A 14467-nucleotide genomic window follows, 5' to 3' on the forward strand; every position below is an offset into this window, starting at 1 on the left:
AGAAAGAAAAAGTAGTCGCCTAGGTGTTTAATAAGTGTGTAGGTAATTTTAATTATCAGCATCGATGCATATCCAGATTAAAACATGCGAAAGTAAATCATGTATATGCTCCTATTCTATTCTAACGTCAGTCTATTGAAGTTCAAGAAAGTTCTTATTATAATTATACAGTAATAGAATTCAATTAAATTTAATAATTAGCGTTTGTACATTCTTACACACAAAATAAGATAGAATTCATTAAAAAAAATTTTTCTCATGTGTAAAGTGTAAATCTTAAGTGTATGCAATGAACAATTGATTTTTCTATATTTCTTATAATATATAACAATTTTATAATTTGAAATTCTATAATTTTAATAAATCTCAAGATTATAATGTATTAATATATCCTCAACCCAGTCAATAGTAATGGAAACAATCAAACCAGTAATCACGAGTAAGTCAACTTGATTAATGATTCTTTATCAAAAATATATGTTAAAACTACGTGTAAATCCTATTGTTTAGTTGTAGAAGAAACTTTTGATTTTAACTTGTAAAAGCATGATAAAAATAAAACAAAGTATTACATTTACAATTCTCATCACTTTCTTATCGGAGAGCTTATATTATAATTGATTCGAGAACATTATTTGCAAATTTAAGAGTAAGTTTGTAATCGTATTGAATATAAATTAGAAATTATATTATTAGGGAATAAATTTGTTAACCATTGAAAAGGTAATTAAATCTTATGCTCGCTAATATACTCCGAATATTGTATAAACTTTTCATTTAAATTGGAATAAAATAAAAGGCCAGTATTGTATAGAAAATATTTCTATTCAATATAATAACGAATCCGCTACAGTCAATTAACAGTCTAAAACTATAAAACGTATTATTCTAAAAGTTTTTATTTTTTGTTTTTTATTTATAATTCTAAATTTAATAAACAATATTTCAGAAGAAATATGATAGAATTAAATAAAATCGAATTATTGCACGCTATTTTACGAAATTCAACGTACAATTATTATTCACACGTACGATATAACTTATTGTTCACTCTATATATCCTTAATGAAAGCACTTGATATATAAAAATGTTAAAATAGTAAGTATGCATTTGCACTGAGTATGCATACATAAGACATGTGCAATTATATGGAGCACATCAAACTATGATAAAAGTAAAAATCAATTATTTCAACTCATCCTCGTTTTTAAAAGCTTAACTTGAAGACAATTTTACACAAATACGTTATTTATTATTCGACCGATAGTCGGTAAAAAGTTAGAGCTATTGGATGCATTAATATTCAAGTAATAGTACACTAATTGATATGGGATAAATAATTTAATTATTATTCTATTGTTTATTATTCGCATCAACATTTTACTGCTCCCACATAAATGTAATAGGAAGCAAAAAAAAAAAAAAAAAAAATTATAGTCCATCATAATTTATACTTGAAATTATAGAAACGTTAATAAATACTTATATAATGTTTAAAAAGGTACTAAAAAATGTTTGATTAATACACTCAAAATTATAGTTACTTAAAAGTCAACTTAATCGGTCAGAAAGATTTTACATTGCTATTGGGCTAGAGAGCATGTGTTATATCTTGGAATTGGAATTTTCTATTTATAACTCAAGCATGAAACGTTTACGGAGTATACGTCATCTATGGTTGCTTAAAAATGTTCTTCATGTTTTGATAAATAAAGGGAAAACATATAAATATCTTAATTATTTTTCTCTGTACAATAATCACATTCAATAAAATTGATTAACACCATCTATTCTCAAAAGTTTGTAAATAATAATTTTCTTTATGTACAAAAAATATGCGTCGGACAAAGATTGCACGTAACTTAACTATAAGGTCAATCTATACTGAATGTATGAAAAAAATAATATAGCTGATTGCACTATTTCCAAATTTTAAAATGTATTTTTTATACGACAAATGTTATTATTACAAATAGAGAATTTACCGTTAAAACTGTCTTGTAAATACGGTAAAGTGGTAATGGGTGAAAAGCAGCTACAAACCAAGTTATAAGGAAAATTCGAACTTGTAAAACTATACCATATTACCTAAACGTATCGAAATAATGCAATCGTATTTAGAAAGAGAAATAAAATAGAGAGTAGCTGACAATGATTCTTATTCAAGAAGATAGGTGGTACAAGTTTCTGCAAAATTAATACTTGTAATATGAAAAATCCTTAACGAAAATAAACTAAAATTTAATATAAATGATAGCAAGCAACATTAATAAACGTTTAAAAGAATTTGTATATATGCAGCTAAATATTTTGTTACTACAATTTTTATAATTAATGATTACCAATATTATCTTTAAATAATATTTCCTCAATATTATTAAAACTAAATTATAGTAAACTTATTTATTTAGTATTAATTGTTGTCAAATATGTAAAAATATAATTTAAATATCCATGTATCAATGAAATTTACGTCTTATATACACTACTTAGTAAATCAATTTCTAGTTGTGAATTTTATTAGTGAAATTTAAATTGTCACAAGTTTACTTATTCTTACTTTTATGATGAAAGATATTTTTAAAAAATCAATGATATAAAGTCTTGATTATTCACAATTATCATATTATGAAGGTCAGTTTAGTAACATTACATTAAAATTTGAGCTTCTTTTAAAGGGCTCTTACTATTAATTGTCGTTATTAATTTCTAACAGCCAGTTATTATGAATTCTATTGGTACTACTAACTACCATAATATTATTGGAATTAAGTATTTTTTCATCTGTAAATAAATAAGAATTTATTTATAATAAAAGCTTCATATAATGTTATAAATTGCAATTACTGATAATGATAATGATAATAATAATAATAATAATAATAATAATAATAATAATAATAATAATAATAATAATACAATCTATACCGAAAATAAATTGAAAATAATTTACTAGCTCTATTTAAATTCTATTTAAATTTAAAAAACTATGTTTAATAATAGTTTTTATATATATTTCTAATTTGTACCTTGATTATAGACTTCTATTACTTTAAAGTATTCTTTCCATTCTTTAATTTGGCCTTTTATTAACCATAATTTTGAAAAACAAATCAAAATTTGAACAGAATTCTTTAATAGCTGAAAAACTAAATTAAGAATATTCAAAATCCATTTAGATTTAAAATTTCTTATTATAGTACCAGATATAAAAGCAGAAGCATTTGTTTAAATTAATAAGCATCTTGTTATTTTATATTGAAAATTAATATTGAGAATTATTATCTTTAAAATTATTATTGGACTTGGAATAATAACAGAAATAATGAAATACCATTTCCATACGTCGCAACTCTCTGTAAATAAAAAGTTAAAAATACAGAGAGGTACATTTTCGTTAAAAAATGTCAGAGTATAGTCTAATTACATATTAAATATATTCTTAAACTTACCATTATCCATTATAATTTAGTTTCAATTAGCCAAAGAACTTTACTTTCAGATTAATAAGTTAATTATTAAATGATAATTAAAACTTGACTGTTTTAAAATTCCTAAGTAAATGTAGAGAATGGAAATAATTAAAGTAACTGAAGCTATCGAATGTATTCGATAATGTTTATGTATAAATTTATAGATATAAATTTATAGATATAAATATAAAGATATAAAGTTTATGTATAAACTTTATAATAATTAAAATTTCAAAAAATAATCCAAATGAAATTTATAATTTAATATAGAGCGAATAGAAAAAAATATAAAACTGCAATTAGAAATAAATATAATTTATTTTCTTAATTTTCGAATACCAATACTTTTTCATATTAACTTATGTTTTCAATTAGAGATAAAGGTGCTCATTAAACTATCACTAGTTTAATGGATAATTATTTTCCCTATATAATGTAAGTAATTAGAATACAATTTTTGTAACACTTATAAAATTCCGCACTATAAGCAAAAACACGGCTTTTAAATTAATTAATATATATATTTATGAAATCTGATGATTAGGTCTGCTAAGTCATTTAATTTATAATGATTTATGTTTTAACCTCAGTACTATACCTGTGTTGAGTATTGTGAAACGATTTCTATTGTTTTCTATATTGGACTGACTTATTTTCATATTATTCATATTAACAATAATAATGTATATATAGACTTTTGATAAAAGAATAATCAAACTACATCACTAGATTGCGTTAAAATATCAATTACAATCCTCTAAAATGCACATAACAATAAAACACCGGTCTTCGGCAGCTTCTACCGTGGTGGCGCTGTATTTCGGTGAGAATCCCCTGGGAATTGTGTAGCTTTGATGTTAAAACTTGTTATGTAGTTTCGGAGGAGAGTGCATTGGGTACGCATGAGCAGTACACTCGCAGATTATCCAAATGTTAATAAGCTTTAGTTTTATGGAAATTTAATAGAGATTTGTGAAAAATAATTAATTCGTTTTAGTCTATTATATAGGAGCAAAAGATTAAAAGGTTTATTATTTTACAAAGTATTTAAAAATATTTATTTTATTTTTTATCATTATGTTTATGAATTTGCAAGTTTCTTAAAAAATTTGATTGATGGTAGATTGACATGGTAATTAATGAATGAAAATTAAAAGATAGATTCTATTGGAGCAAATCACAAAATTATATGTTTACACGATAGTTTAACAAACAATTATAATCTATCAACTCAGTTGATGTATTTTTTTAATCCAAAAAGGCGAGCCTAGTTTTAAGGTAAAATCCGATTTGATGTCATCTATTGTAACGGTTAAATATCAACAAGTAAAGTTGGTTCGATTATGTTAACAATACACTGAACTGTAAACAAATAATTTATTTAAACAGTATTATATTTATTTCAAATGAAAGTATTGTGTTATGTATTGTAATGCATTTAACTACAAGAATTTTATAAAAATTTTAAAAAATTTCATTACGAGTTCATACTTGAATTTGATGTAGCATTCGTTTATTATTGTACATTACCCGCAAGTTCAAATTTCATCGATAAACATTGGACGAATTTGTAAATTTTACTATAAAATAATAAACAGACTCGGATAAAGAATTGATTAGCATATAAAATAAATTTACACAGTAATGAGTGAGTATAAAAACAAGGTTTAAAAATATTTAATATTTAAAAACCGACGATAAGTTTTGTCAGTATTTCAGCAAATTCAAACGATGCATTGGAGGAACAGTGCGAAGATGCTGTTTTTAAACTTTGCTGTACGCGAGAACGTTATTCCGTTCGTTGTGCCAATCAACTAGAAAAATATTTAAAATTGTGTACCGATAAACAAGTAAGAGATAGAATTAAATTAATACTTGAAAGTAAAATAAATAAATTATTTTCACTAGGTTGCAAAAATTAAAATTGCACCTGCTCCAAATTTTGAGAGGCCAGTTATGACAGAGGAACAAAAACACCTCTTATATGAATATAAAGTTTCTTCTAGAAATGAAATACAAAAAAATTCAAAAAATGATGTACGACTCATGTTGAATAGATTGAAAGAATTAAAAAACATTGTAAAACAGATAGAACAATCCAGTAGCAGTGAAATATATCAATATTTGAAATAATAAGGGACCACCACAGGACAAATGAAATATTATGTGATTAAATATTTATAATGAAAATTTAAATGATCCTAAAATAAAGTTGATAAAGATAAACAAAAACATTGCATTAGTTGCATGTCCAAAAAATAAAGAAAACATTTTTTTTTAACTGAAATTTATTTCAATACCAATCAATGTTCATAAAATTAAAAGCACATTGTGTTGTATATATGAAATGCATAATGATTATTTGCACCATTTTGTGCAACTACATGGAAAAGCTATTAATAATGGAAGATCCAAAAATGTTTAAACACTGAATACTTATAGATTATTTATTCTAAAAATAAAATGTTTCTATTGATTTGTAAATTATAATTACAAATGTTGCCAACAAATGAAATCAAAATTAAAAATTATATTGTGTACATTTCTCGTCATTCTTACAAGTCTAGATAAATATAAATTAAAAACAATTTTTTGTATTTAATAAAATTTATAAAAAATTTTAGAGTCAGCATTGGTTTATTGCCAATGTCTTTGTAAGTTTATTAATATATCTACATTAGTTTTAATAAAATCCACGTATATTTCTAAAAATTGTTCATTTGAAAATCATTTTGTATGCACAACCTATTATCTAGGAATATTAGAGAAGTCTAATCGTTCAACAACTACTTTAACACCGTATGTTAGATCACTTATTAATTTCCATATTTTTACTTTTACTCTTTCTCCCTCTGATCCATCAAGATTAATAGATTTAGAATATTTCAAAACACTATCTTCGTTTACATTTTTTCTTCGTTTTTGACGCACTACAGTCTTACGTACAGTATCTTGATTTAATTGCTTTTTAAAAGTTTTTTCTAATAGTTTTCGAGCCCGTGTTTCCATATAATATTCATGTTTTGATGAAATCTCGTTTGACGTGGACAAATTTTCATTAGATTTAGCATATAATTTTGCATTTGAACGAGTTAGTCGAATATTATCCACTGAACTAGAATTAGAAATATCACTACTTCTTACGTTAGTACTTTTATGAGAACTGTCATCACTTGTATTTTCAGATGTAAACAAAGACTTTGAATTTATTGCATCGTTACTTACAGAATTAAATACAAGTTTATTTTCAATACATTCGCCATACCTCTCTAATTCATCTTGAACACAATTCTTTACACTGCTATCTTGAATCTCATCAATTTTATTATCTATAATAGTATTTTCAGGAGTGTCCTTAAAACTAGTTTTAGTCTTCTTATCATCAATACTTTCAAGACTAATACTACTATTACTCTGCAAAGTGTCATCATTCTTTTTACATATATGATTTTCACTTCTATGAGGTTGCTGCTCTATTGAGGATTTACTTTTTAAAGCCTTCAATAGCGCGGGTGGTATTTGATCATTTGTAATAATCTCATTAGATATTACTTTTGGAAGCTTTTGAGAATCCTTAACATAACTAGTTCCATTCGTCACGATACAAGAATTGGATGTACTCGATGTTGTTATTTTTGTAAAGTGCGGCTCGTTAATAATTTTTTCATCCCCCATCTCAATGTCATCCATTAGCAGATCTTGCAAACTGTTAGTTGATGGCGTTTTATTCATAGTTTCGAAATTACTGCCAAAGAATGTGTCATGCACCAGTGCCTCCGGTATGATATCTTCCTCTTCTTCCATCCTCAACTCCATATCGTCATCCTGATTGTCATCGTTCATGTACATACTTGAGTCATCAAAGGCCTTCTCAATATTAGCAAGATTTGAGTCTGTTATATCTCTATCTTCAAATAAATGCGACCAGCAGGTGGTCGTCTCAAGAACCCCGGTACTCTGACATATTTCTTCCGTCTCGCTCGTTTCCACTTCGTTATGTTTCTCCTTATCCTCGGAATTGATGTCGCTTGACAGATCCATGAAGGAGACGAGAGCGTTTTCACAGATGCCATTACTCCTTTGCTGGGAGAACGCTACAGGCTCCTGCATTCGCGTTATCATTTTTTCAAGCCTAAGTAAACTCGAATTAAGAAGACAGGGATCGCCTTCCTTTGTCTCGACCTTCTCCGAGTTCTCGAGCACTTCATCGAGCTCAAGCTTCGTTTTCTGCTCAACTACCGTGACGGTGTCCTTATCCTGCCTGATCGTGAACATGAGTCCCTTCATCACGAGGTCGGTTATATCGGAAGACCGTAAATTTGCGAGATCCGGTGGTGGCATCGACTCATTATCCCGTGACTCCTGTCTTGACCTGAATTTCACACTTTTTCGAGAGTCCCTTGAAGATTTAGAGTCATTGTCGCCGTCGTTGCTCACTGCGTGCTCTAAATCTTTAACACTAGATATCGAGTCCTCGTTCGGCGACGTTTTCACAATCCGAGAATTTTCAAGCTCCCTCTCAATGTCCCTCTCAATGAGGTACTGATACGGCATACTTGCCGAATCCGAATGTGTCTCACTACTGGAGTTGCTGTCCTCGTCGTTATCCTCATCAGCAGTATTACTGTCCAGGGCACATCCAGACAGTTCTGCAGCTTCATTCTGCCATTCGCAATTCACGTCTCTCGCATCGCTAATGTTGTTACTATTACTATTAGTATTATTGCTAGCGCTGCCGTTATTACTACTACTGCTACTGCTACTGCTACTACTGCTTCTACTACTGCTACTGCTACTGCTACTGCTACTGCTACTGCTGTCGGCTTTGCTGATTCCGGTGCTTTTGCCGTTTGTTGTATTCGGAATCCCCTCCGACATAGTGGCGTTTCTGTAAAATGAACGACCATTAATGTTAATTCATAATAAAACATATTGCTCGAAGAAATCTCGATAAATAAAAAATAATTTAATCTCCAATTTGATGTGATAAATTTTTCCAGGTAATTTCATTATTATTGTTATTGTTATTGTTATTGTTATTGTTGTTATTGTTGTGTTAATGTGTTATTATTGCAAGTGCTTTACTTATTTCTATTTAATCTTATAAATCTGATAAGTTACGATGATATAAAATAAGCATTTTTAGAACATAATTTTAAGTATATTAAATTGCTGGTTCGCGATATATTATGAAATTTAAACAATATATATTTACGTTTATATTAAAAAATTTTAAAAGGCGTTGTTCATAAAAAAAAAAGACGATTTATAATTGAATTTTTTTATTCAGACTTGTTTAATTTTTATATACGATAAGAAATAATTTTTTGAATAAATTAATCAATCAATGAATGTTAAACGAATACAACAAAATAATTACAATTTTTTGTTGAGAAGTTTTAAGTAATTTTCATTATTTACTATTTATAAAAATTATCAATGTTTTAAAGATAAAATTTTAGACAAGTTTTCATAAAAATGATAATTCATCGGTTCATTTAATTTTAATTGATATAAAAGTTATCAATAACCAACTTTTAAGAATAATTTAACTAATTTTTTATCTTTGAAAGGAAAATAGTTCATTTTCTCGTTGATAATAAAATTAAAATCATATATTTAAATAATTAATACTTTACAAAGCTATTACAACTCCAAATAACACTTACATATCTAATTAACTTAAACAGAACTATCTACTAATGATTACAAAACAATTTAAAACCAAACGTCATTAGTGCAATGAACTGTGATTGTTATAGAATGTTGAAATCGACATATTTTAATATATTTTATTTTAACGAAGATTAAAATTTTCAATTTATTTTCAAATTTCTCCAGCACAGAGTAAATAATTTAACGTTTGCACGTATTGTCGTATTAATATCATAATTCCAAATCCTGGTACATAATACAAATATTTTTTTTCTCCACAACTGATACAAGTTCCAAAGTGATATTCTAAGAGGCTTGTACATACCTTATTGTTAAATTTGCTGAAGATTTGCTGATTTTATCATCCAAGTCTCGCTGTTTTGATCGAGTACGTTGGGACCAGGATATATCCTTGTCGCTACTATTGTCCACTTGTTGGTGGACACTCGAAATCGCATCAACTGTCTTATCGTCGAAGGAGCTCAAGGGTCTCGAACGAGGAGATCGTGGCCCATCGAAGTCGGACACTTCTGGACTTTCACAGTGCGGTTTCGTCGACGACGTACCCATCATTTGTTCGGTCCGTTGTCTTTGTTCTTGATTAAAGATTTTTACTGTTAAGATAAATGCGTGGGGAAATGCGATAGCGTCCGGCCTGTCGCAGAACTTCATTATCGCGAACATTTTATCCTGTCGCGTCCACGATGCATGATCTAAATCAATTCACTGGGTTAAGGTAATTTGGCACTCGAGATTTATTATTTACGTGATTCTCCAAAACACTGTATAATTTGACGTACGTCGTCTGCCAATGCACTGATTGTAAACATAATTGCACAAAAGAATTTTTATACTGCGCTTTTAATCAGCGAATGAGCTTAACTAATAAGCTAAAATGTGTGAATGAAAAGTCCAATGTATTTAAAAATCTATTACAACAGATACTTTACAGATAAAACTTAATTTTTGTATAAATGATAATTGATTATTTAAAAATAAAATATTGATAATACACAAAAACTGAATTTCAATTTAATTTTAATACATTGAATATCAAAATTACGAATAATACTATAAATTAATATGTAACTGATAAACTTTAATGCATTGTTTATTTTATTTGAATAAATCGTGTATCTATATCAAATTTAATGAAAAATGAGTTTGTTAATTTACGTATTTTGTAATTGTCTGTGACAATAAAAAGGATACTGTAAGTGACAAGAAGATTTTTTGTACCAAAATGTTGACCTTGTCGTGGCTGCCACTTTATAACCCTTCTGATGATTTTCATCAATTCTTTACAATATGAAAAATCAGTAGAATTTCTGTAATATCATGATTATTTTATACAATATTAAGTTTATATTCTAAATTTCTAAGAATAATTAAAATTTTCCCTATTTGCTCAAATATTTTTGTTCTAATAGACATTTTACATATTCTACACCACTTTGATTAATTTAAAATAACGCTGACAAATTTTTCATAACATATGTTTATCAGACTTGAATCACCTTATCTATAGGTTCATGATATATGACATTCAAGTTTTTATACATATTACACCTACACGTGCCACATCATGATATTAAACTGATAAGTTGTTTAAATTACACAACTTTTTTTTCAATAAATTCAGATAAAAAATAATATTTTTCTTTATAAAATGTCATTAAAATGACATTTATAACTAAATTTACCTTATTGTTTTATGGAACTTGAACGTAAATTTATAAATATTATTTTTATGACATAACCAATAAGAACCAGGAATAGTTAATTTTGGCTCTTTGTCTCGATCTTGCCAATGGAGTCTGCCAAGCGTACGTACATGTATTCCAGGCATTTTCTTTCAGGCTTCAAATCGCGAAATAAAGGAATCAGCCTTGTGCGTTCCTCACCATTATTAGTGATCTCCTTAATAACAAATGTCAAGTAATATAAAACCTTTTGCTAAAATAATTTGAAAAATAAAATGATTAAATATTATAAACTAATAAATTTTACTATTTAATATATTTATATATATACCTCTGATATAACTTCATTTATGAAAACATCGCTTATAGTATTCCAAGGTAAATATTCTTCGAGTGCACCAAGAATAGTCTTTTGATTAATAATATGCACTCCCACTGATTCAACCAGTAACAATGTATCTAAAACGGTAAGGATTTTGCTTATTATATTTTTATTAAGTACATAATTTACAAGTAAATCTTATGTATTTCACAAGCATAATAAGATCGGTTTAGGTACTATTTTCATTTATAAATCACATAGTGAATATAACAATTTGATATTAATTTGCACGTAGTAGTTAAGTATTATAATATTATAAGAACACATCAACACAATACTGTATTTACAATAATACAATATTTTAGATAAATTAAATTTGTATCTATATTAAAAATGATATTTAATTAAAAACAAATATTAAAGTCATAAGCATTAATTATTAAAAATAAAATATGATACATGGTCATATAACAGCTACAAAGCAATGGGCACACAAAATAAACAAACATTGAATTTAAACATTCATCTTTGTACAGAGGTATATTTAATGATAAAATTAATGATTTATAATTATTAAAAGTTTTATGATCATATTAAATGAATTTTATACATTCTTAAGTATGTTTTCTTTAATGCTACTTTTAATCAACAACATTAAATATAAATATAAACATATACATCAATCAATTTACATTTGACCTTAAATACTAAATTATCATATGTAAGTAAAATTAATTTCACATAAAACAATGATTTTATCAAAATAGTAGTGTTTTATCAAACTCAATAAATTATCATAACAATGAATAATATATTATAAAATATATATCATTCAAATTATATATTAAAGCTTATCAATATTTATTTGTAATACTTTTTTTTATATCCAACATAAAATTTTAAGATAATTAAAAGACAAATAATAAAATAACAACTAAACTGAATTTAAAAAATCACTTTACAAAGAACATTTTAAAAATATTTACATTACATTTTCAATAACAAACTCATTATAACCTTATATTGCAGGCATAGAGTAGGACATTATCACAAGTACTTCTAATTAATAAATAAAATACAAAATTGCTATGAAGGTCAGTATAGATTCAATAAATAGTCTGTAGATATTGAAAATAGGGAACACACCTTTTTATTACATATATATGCAAAATAAACATTTAAAAAATTCACTTTACATAATGTTTCATTAAGAAATATATGCCTATTTTTACAAATTAAGTTAAAATATATACAGCACTTTAGAAAAGAATTTTTTTTATATTTTGTACAAAATAGAGTGAAAAGCTACAACGTAAAAAATGATAAATATAAAAAAACTGATATATTTACAATATTATTTACTTTAATTCATGTATAATTAATTGATAAATTAATTATATAATAGATAAATTTTAATTAATATACCTCTGAAAATTACGGCAAAAAAAAAAAAAAAAAAAAAAAAAAAAAAACAAGGCAATAACGATACAATACAATGATGATTTTGCTGGGATACAAAAACGCGGTCGTAAAATAAGTTAATAAAATATTTTTGTAAAAATCTGACAACTCGGCATGGTGATTTAATAATAAACGAGGTAATATAATTACAAATATTATCAAAAAAAATACACAAAGATAACAAAGGAAACGAGAAACTGAATTTTATTTTTATACGAGTACTGCTTTTAAATGGTCCCACTTTCACCAATTAAGCCAAGGCAATAAAAACGAGAGGAACAAGAAGAAAAAGGCTATTGAACCAGGCTATTAAAAAATACACATGGAAATAAAATTACTCTCTAAGGTACAAAGTCCATTAATCACAATTAAAGTTCATGCGAGAATCTCGGTTTGATCTGCGTAGGTGAAACGTAAACAACGCAAAATAAAAAGAAAAAAAAGAGAATCAGAAATAACGGAATAAAAGACTAAGCAGAGGCGCACTCACTGGTCCTGTCGGAGAGCAGGACGCTTCCGAAGGCTAAAGCCAGGCCGACGAGCCCAAGGGCGACGCTGATTGTGGAACGCGCGGTCGTCCAGAGGACGAGACCGAGCGAGAGGAGCCCGAGGTCTGCGGCAGTAAAGCCACGCCGGCTCTCGTCCTTCAGCACGTACTCGATCGCGCCATTACGGCCGGCACCGTCGTGCCTGGTCTCACGCAGGCTAATCCCGTTGCCGCGGGCGCTCCGATAGCGACGCACCGCCGACGTCTGCTGCAGCTGCACCGTCGACTCGGGGAGCCTGGCCGTCGCCCTCGATGACATTAGTAGACACTGCGACGGGGGGCTGACCGACCCCCCCGGACACTACACGTTTGTGCCTCTCGCTCTTTCACCGCCTCCTTCCACTTTCTCGCTCGTCCTTTTTTACGCGCTCGCTTCCTCGCGTCCACCCTTCCACCCGCGGCAACACACGCGCGCTCTTGCTCTTAGAAATCCTTTTTTTTTTTTACTAAGCTCCCGCGGAGACGGCGCTTGTCGCCAACGAACCCTTCGGAATTCAAGCCCCGGCAGCAGTTCGTTGCACCTTCGCTTATTCACATTGCGGCTGATCAGCGGATTCTCCGCCTCGGGGAGCAGCACGAGCTTCGATGTTCTGTCCTTCCTCCCTCGGCCGCTCGTCGACTCTCGTTCACAATTTCTTTGGCTCAAATGTACTTCCCCCTCTCCCTCACCCCGAAAGAACTATAAAAGATAGCGGTAGCGAAGATTGCAGCTTATTAGCGCACGTGTTTATAATCTTGAGTCCCGAGGCTCACTGCGAAATTCTTGGCCCACCCAGGAGTATGCTTGGACTTATACTCGAATCGTTACCACCATCGCTATTGCTTAAGCTGCTACTATTACTGTTGCTGCTTCTATTGCTGCTACTGCTTTTGCTACTTTAGCTGCTCTGTTTACGATGTGCGCGTGTGCGCGCGCAAGCCACCGATGGTGCGCGAGCGGCTTTTTTTCGTCTTTTCTTTGTATCATATTTCACTCGTTCCCTTCCCCTCCGCCGCCGCACACCGACCATCCCTCGCTCTATCTTTTCCTCTCTCTCTCTCTCTCTCTCTCTCTCTCTCTCTCTCTCTTCCCTTCTACTAACCCTTCATCTTATTTATTTTTTGATCGATTTATTTAATAATCAAGATTAAGCGCTGTTGCACCTTTGATGTACGCACACATTGCGCGCGGAAATTATTATAAGGACAAATAACAGGCATCGGCAAGGTTAGAATATATCTAAACTCTACAGGGATCTTATAATTTTAATAGAATTATTTATTTACCTCGATGTATTAAACTAGACGAGAGCTCAATTTTATTTA

General features: G+C 28.9%; 2 protein-coding genes across 2 annotated transcripts; one reads left to right on the top strand and one right to left on the bottom strand.

Moving 5' to 3' along the window:
• Positions 1-5162: 5162 nt before the first annotated feature.
• LOC105367633 (uncharacterized) lies at positions 5163-5649 on the top strand (the record flags this gene model as incomplete). The annotated part of the gene is made up of 2 exons (XM_011506400.1): positions 5163-5324; positions 5383-5649. Coding segments are annotated over 2 exons (387 nt in total), but the record flags the coding sequence as incomplete, so codon positions are not given.
• Positions 5650-5951: 302 nt separating this feature from the next.
• On the bottom strand, positions 5952-11285 carry LOC105367294 (probable GPI-anchored adhesin-like protein PGA55). The gene is made up of 5 exons (XM_011505949.1): positions 11164-11285; positions 10833-11085; positions 10342-10457; positions 9455-9842; positions 5952-8362 (listed from the first exon to the last, which is right to left on the bottom strand). Exons 2-5 carry the CDS (start codon positions 10976-10978, stop codon positions 6223-6225), a joined length of 2790 nt encoding a protein of 929 aa, XP_011504251.1. The 5' UTR covers positions 10979-11085; positions 11164-11285; the 3' UTR covers positions 5952-6222.
• Between the last annotated feature and the right edge of the window lie 3182 nt (positions 11286-14467).

Source organism: Ceratosolen solmsi, unplaced genomic scaffold, assembly GCF_000503995.2.
Source record: "Ceratosolen solmsi marchali unplaced genomic scaffold, CerSol_1.0 scaffold7, whole genome shotgun sequence".
NCBI lineage: Eukaryota > Metazoa > Arthropoda > Insecta > Hymenoptera > Agaonidae > Ceratosolen > Ceratosolen solmsi.

Excerpts from the sequence above, each read along its gene's own strand:
- LOC105367294 (XM_011505949.1), bottom strand. The coding sequence starts at position 10,978 with ATGCCTGGAATACATGTACGTACGCTTGGCAGACTCCATTGGCAAGAT. Across the intron at positions 9,843-10,341 it reads AAATCTTCTTGTCACTTACA|ATCATGCATCGTGGACGCGA; the intron begins GTATCCTTTTTA and ends GAATTGATTTAG. Across the intron at positions 8,363-9,454 it reads TCAGCAAATTTAACAATAAG|AAACGCCACTATGTCGGAGG; the intron begins GTATGTACAAGC and ends TTCATTTTACAG.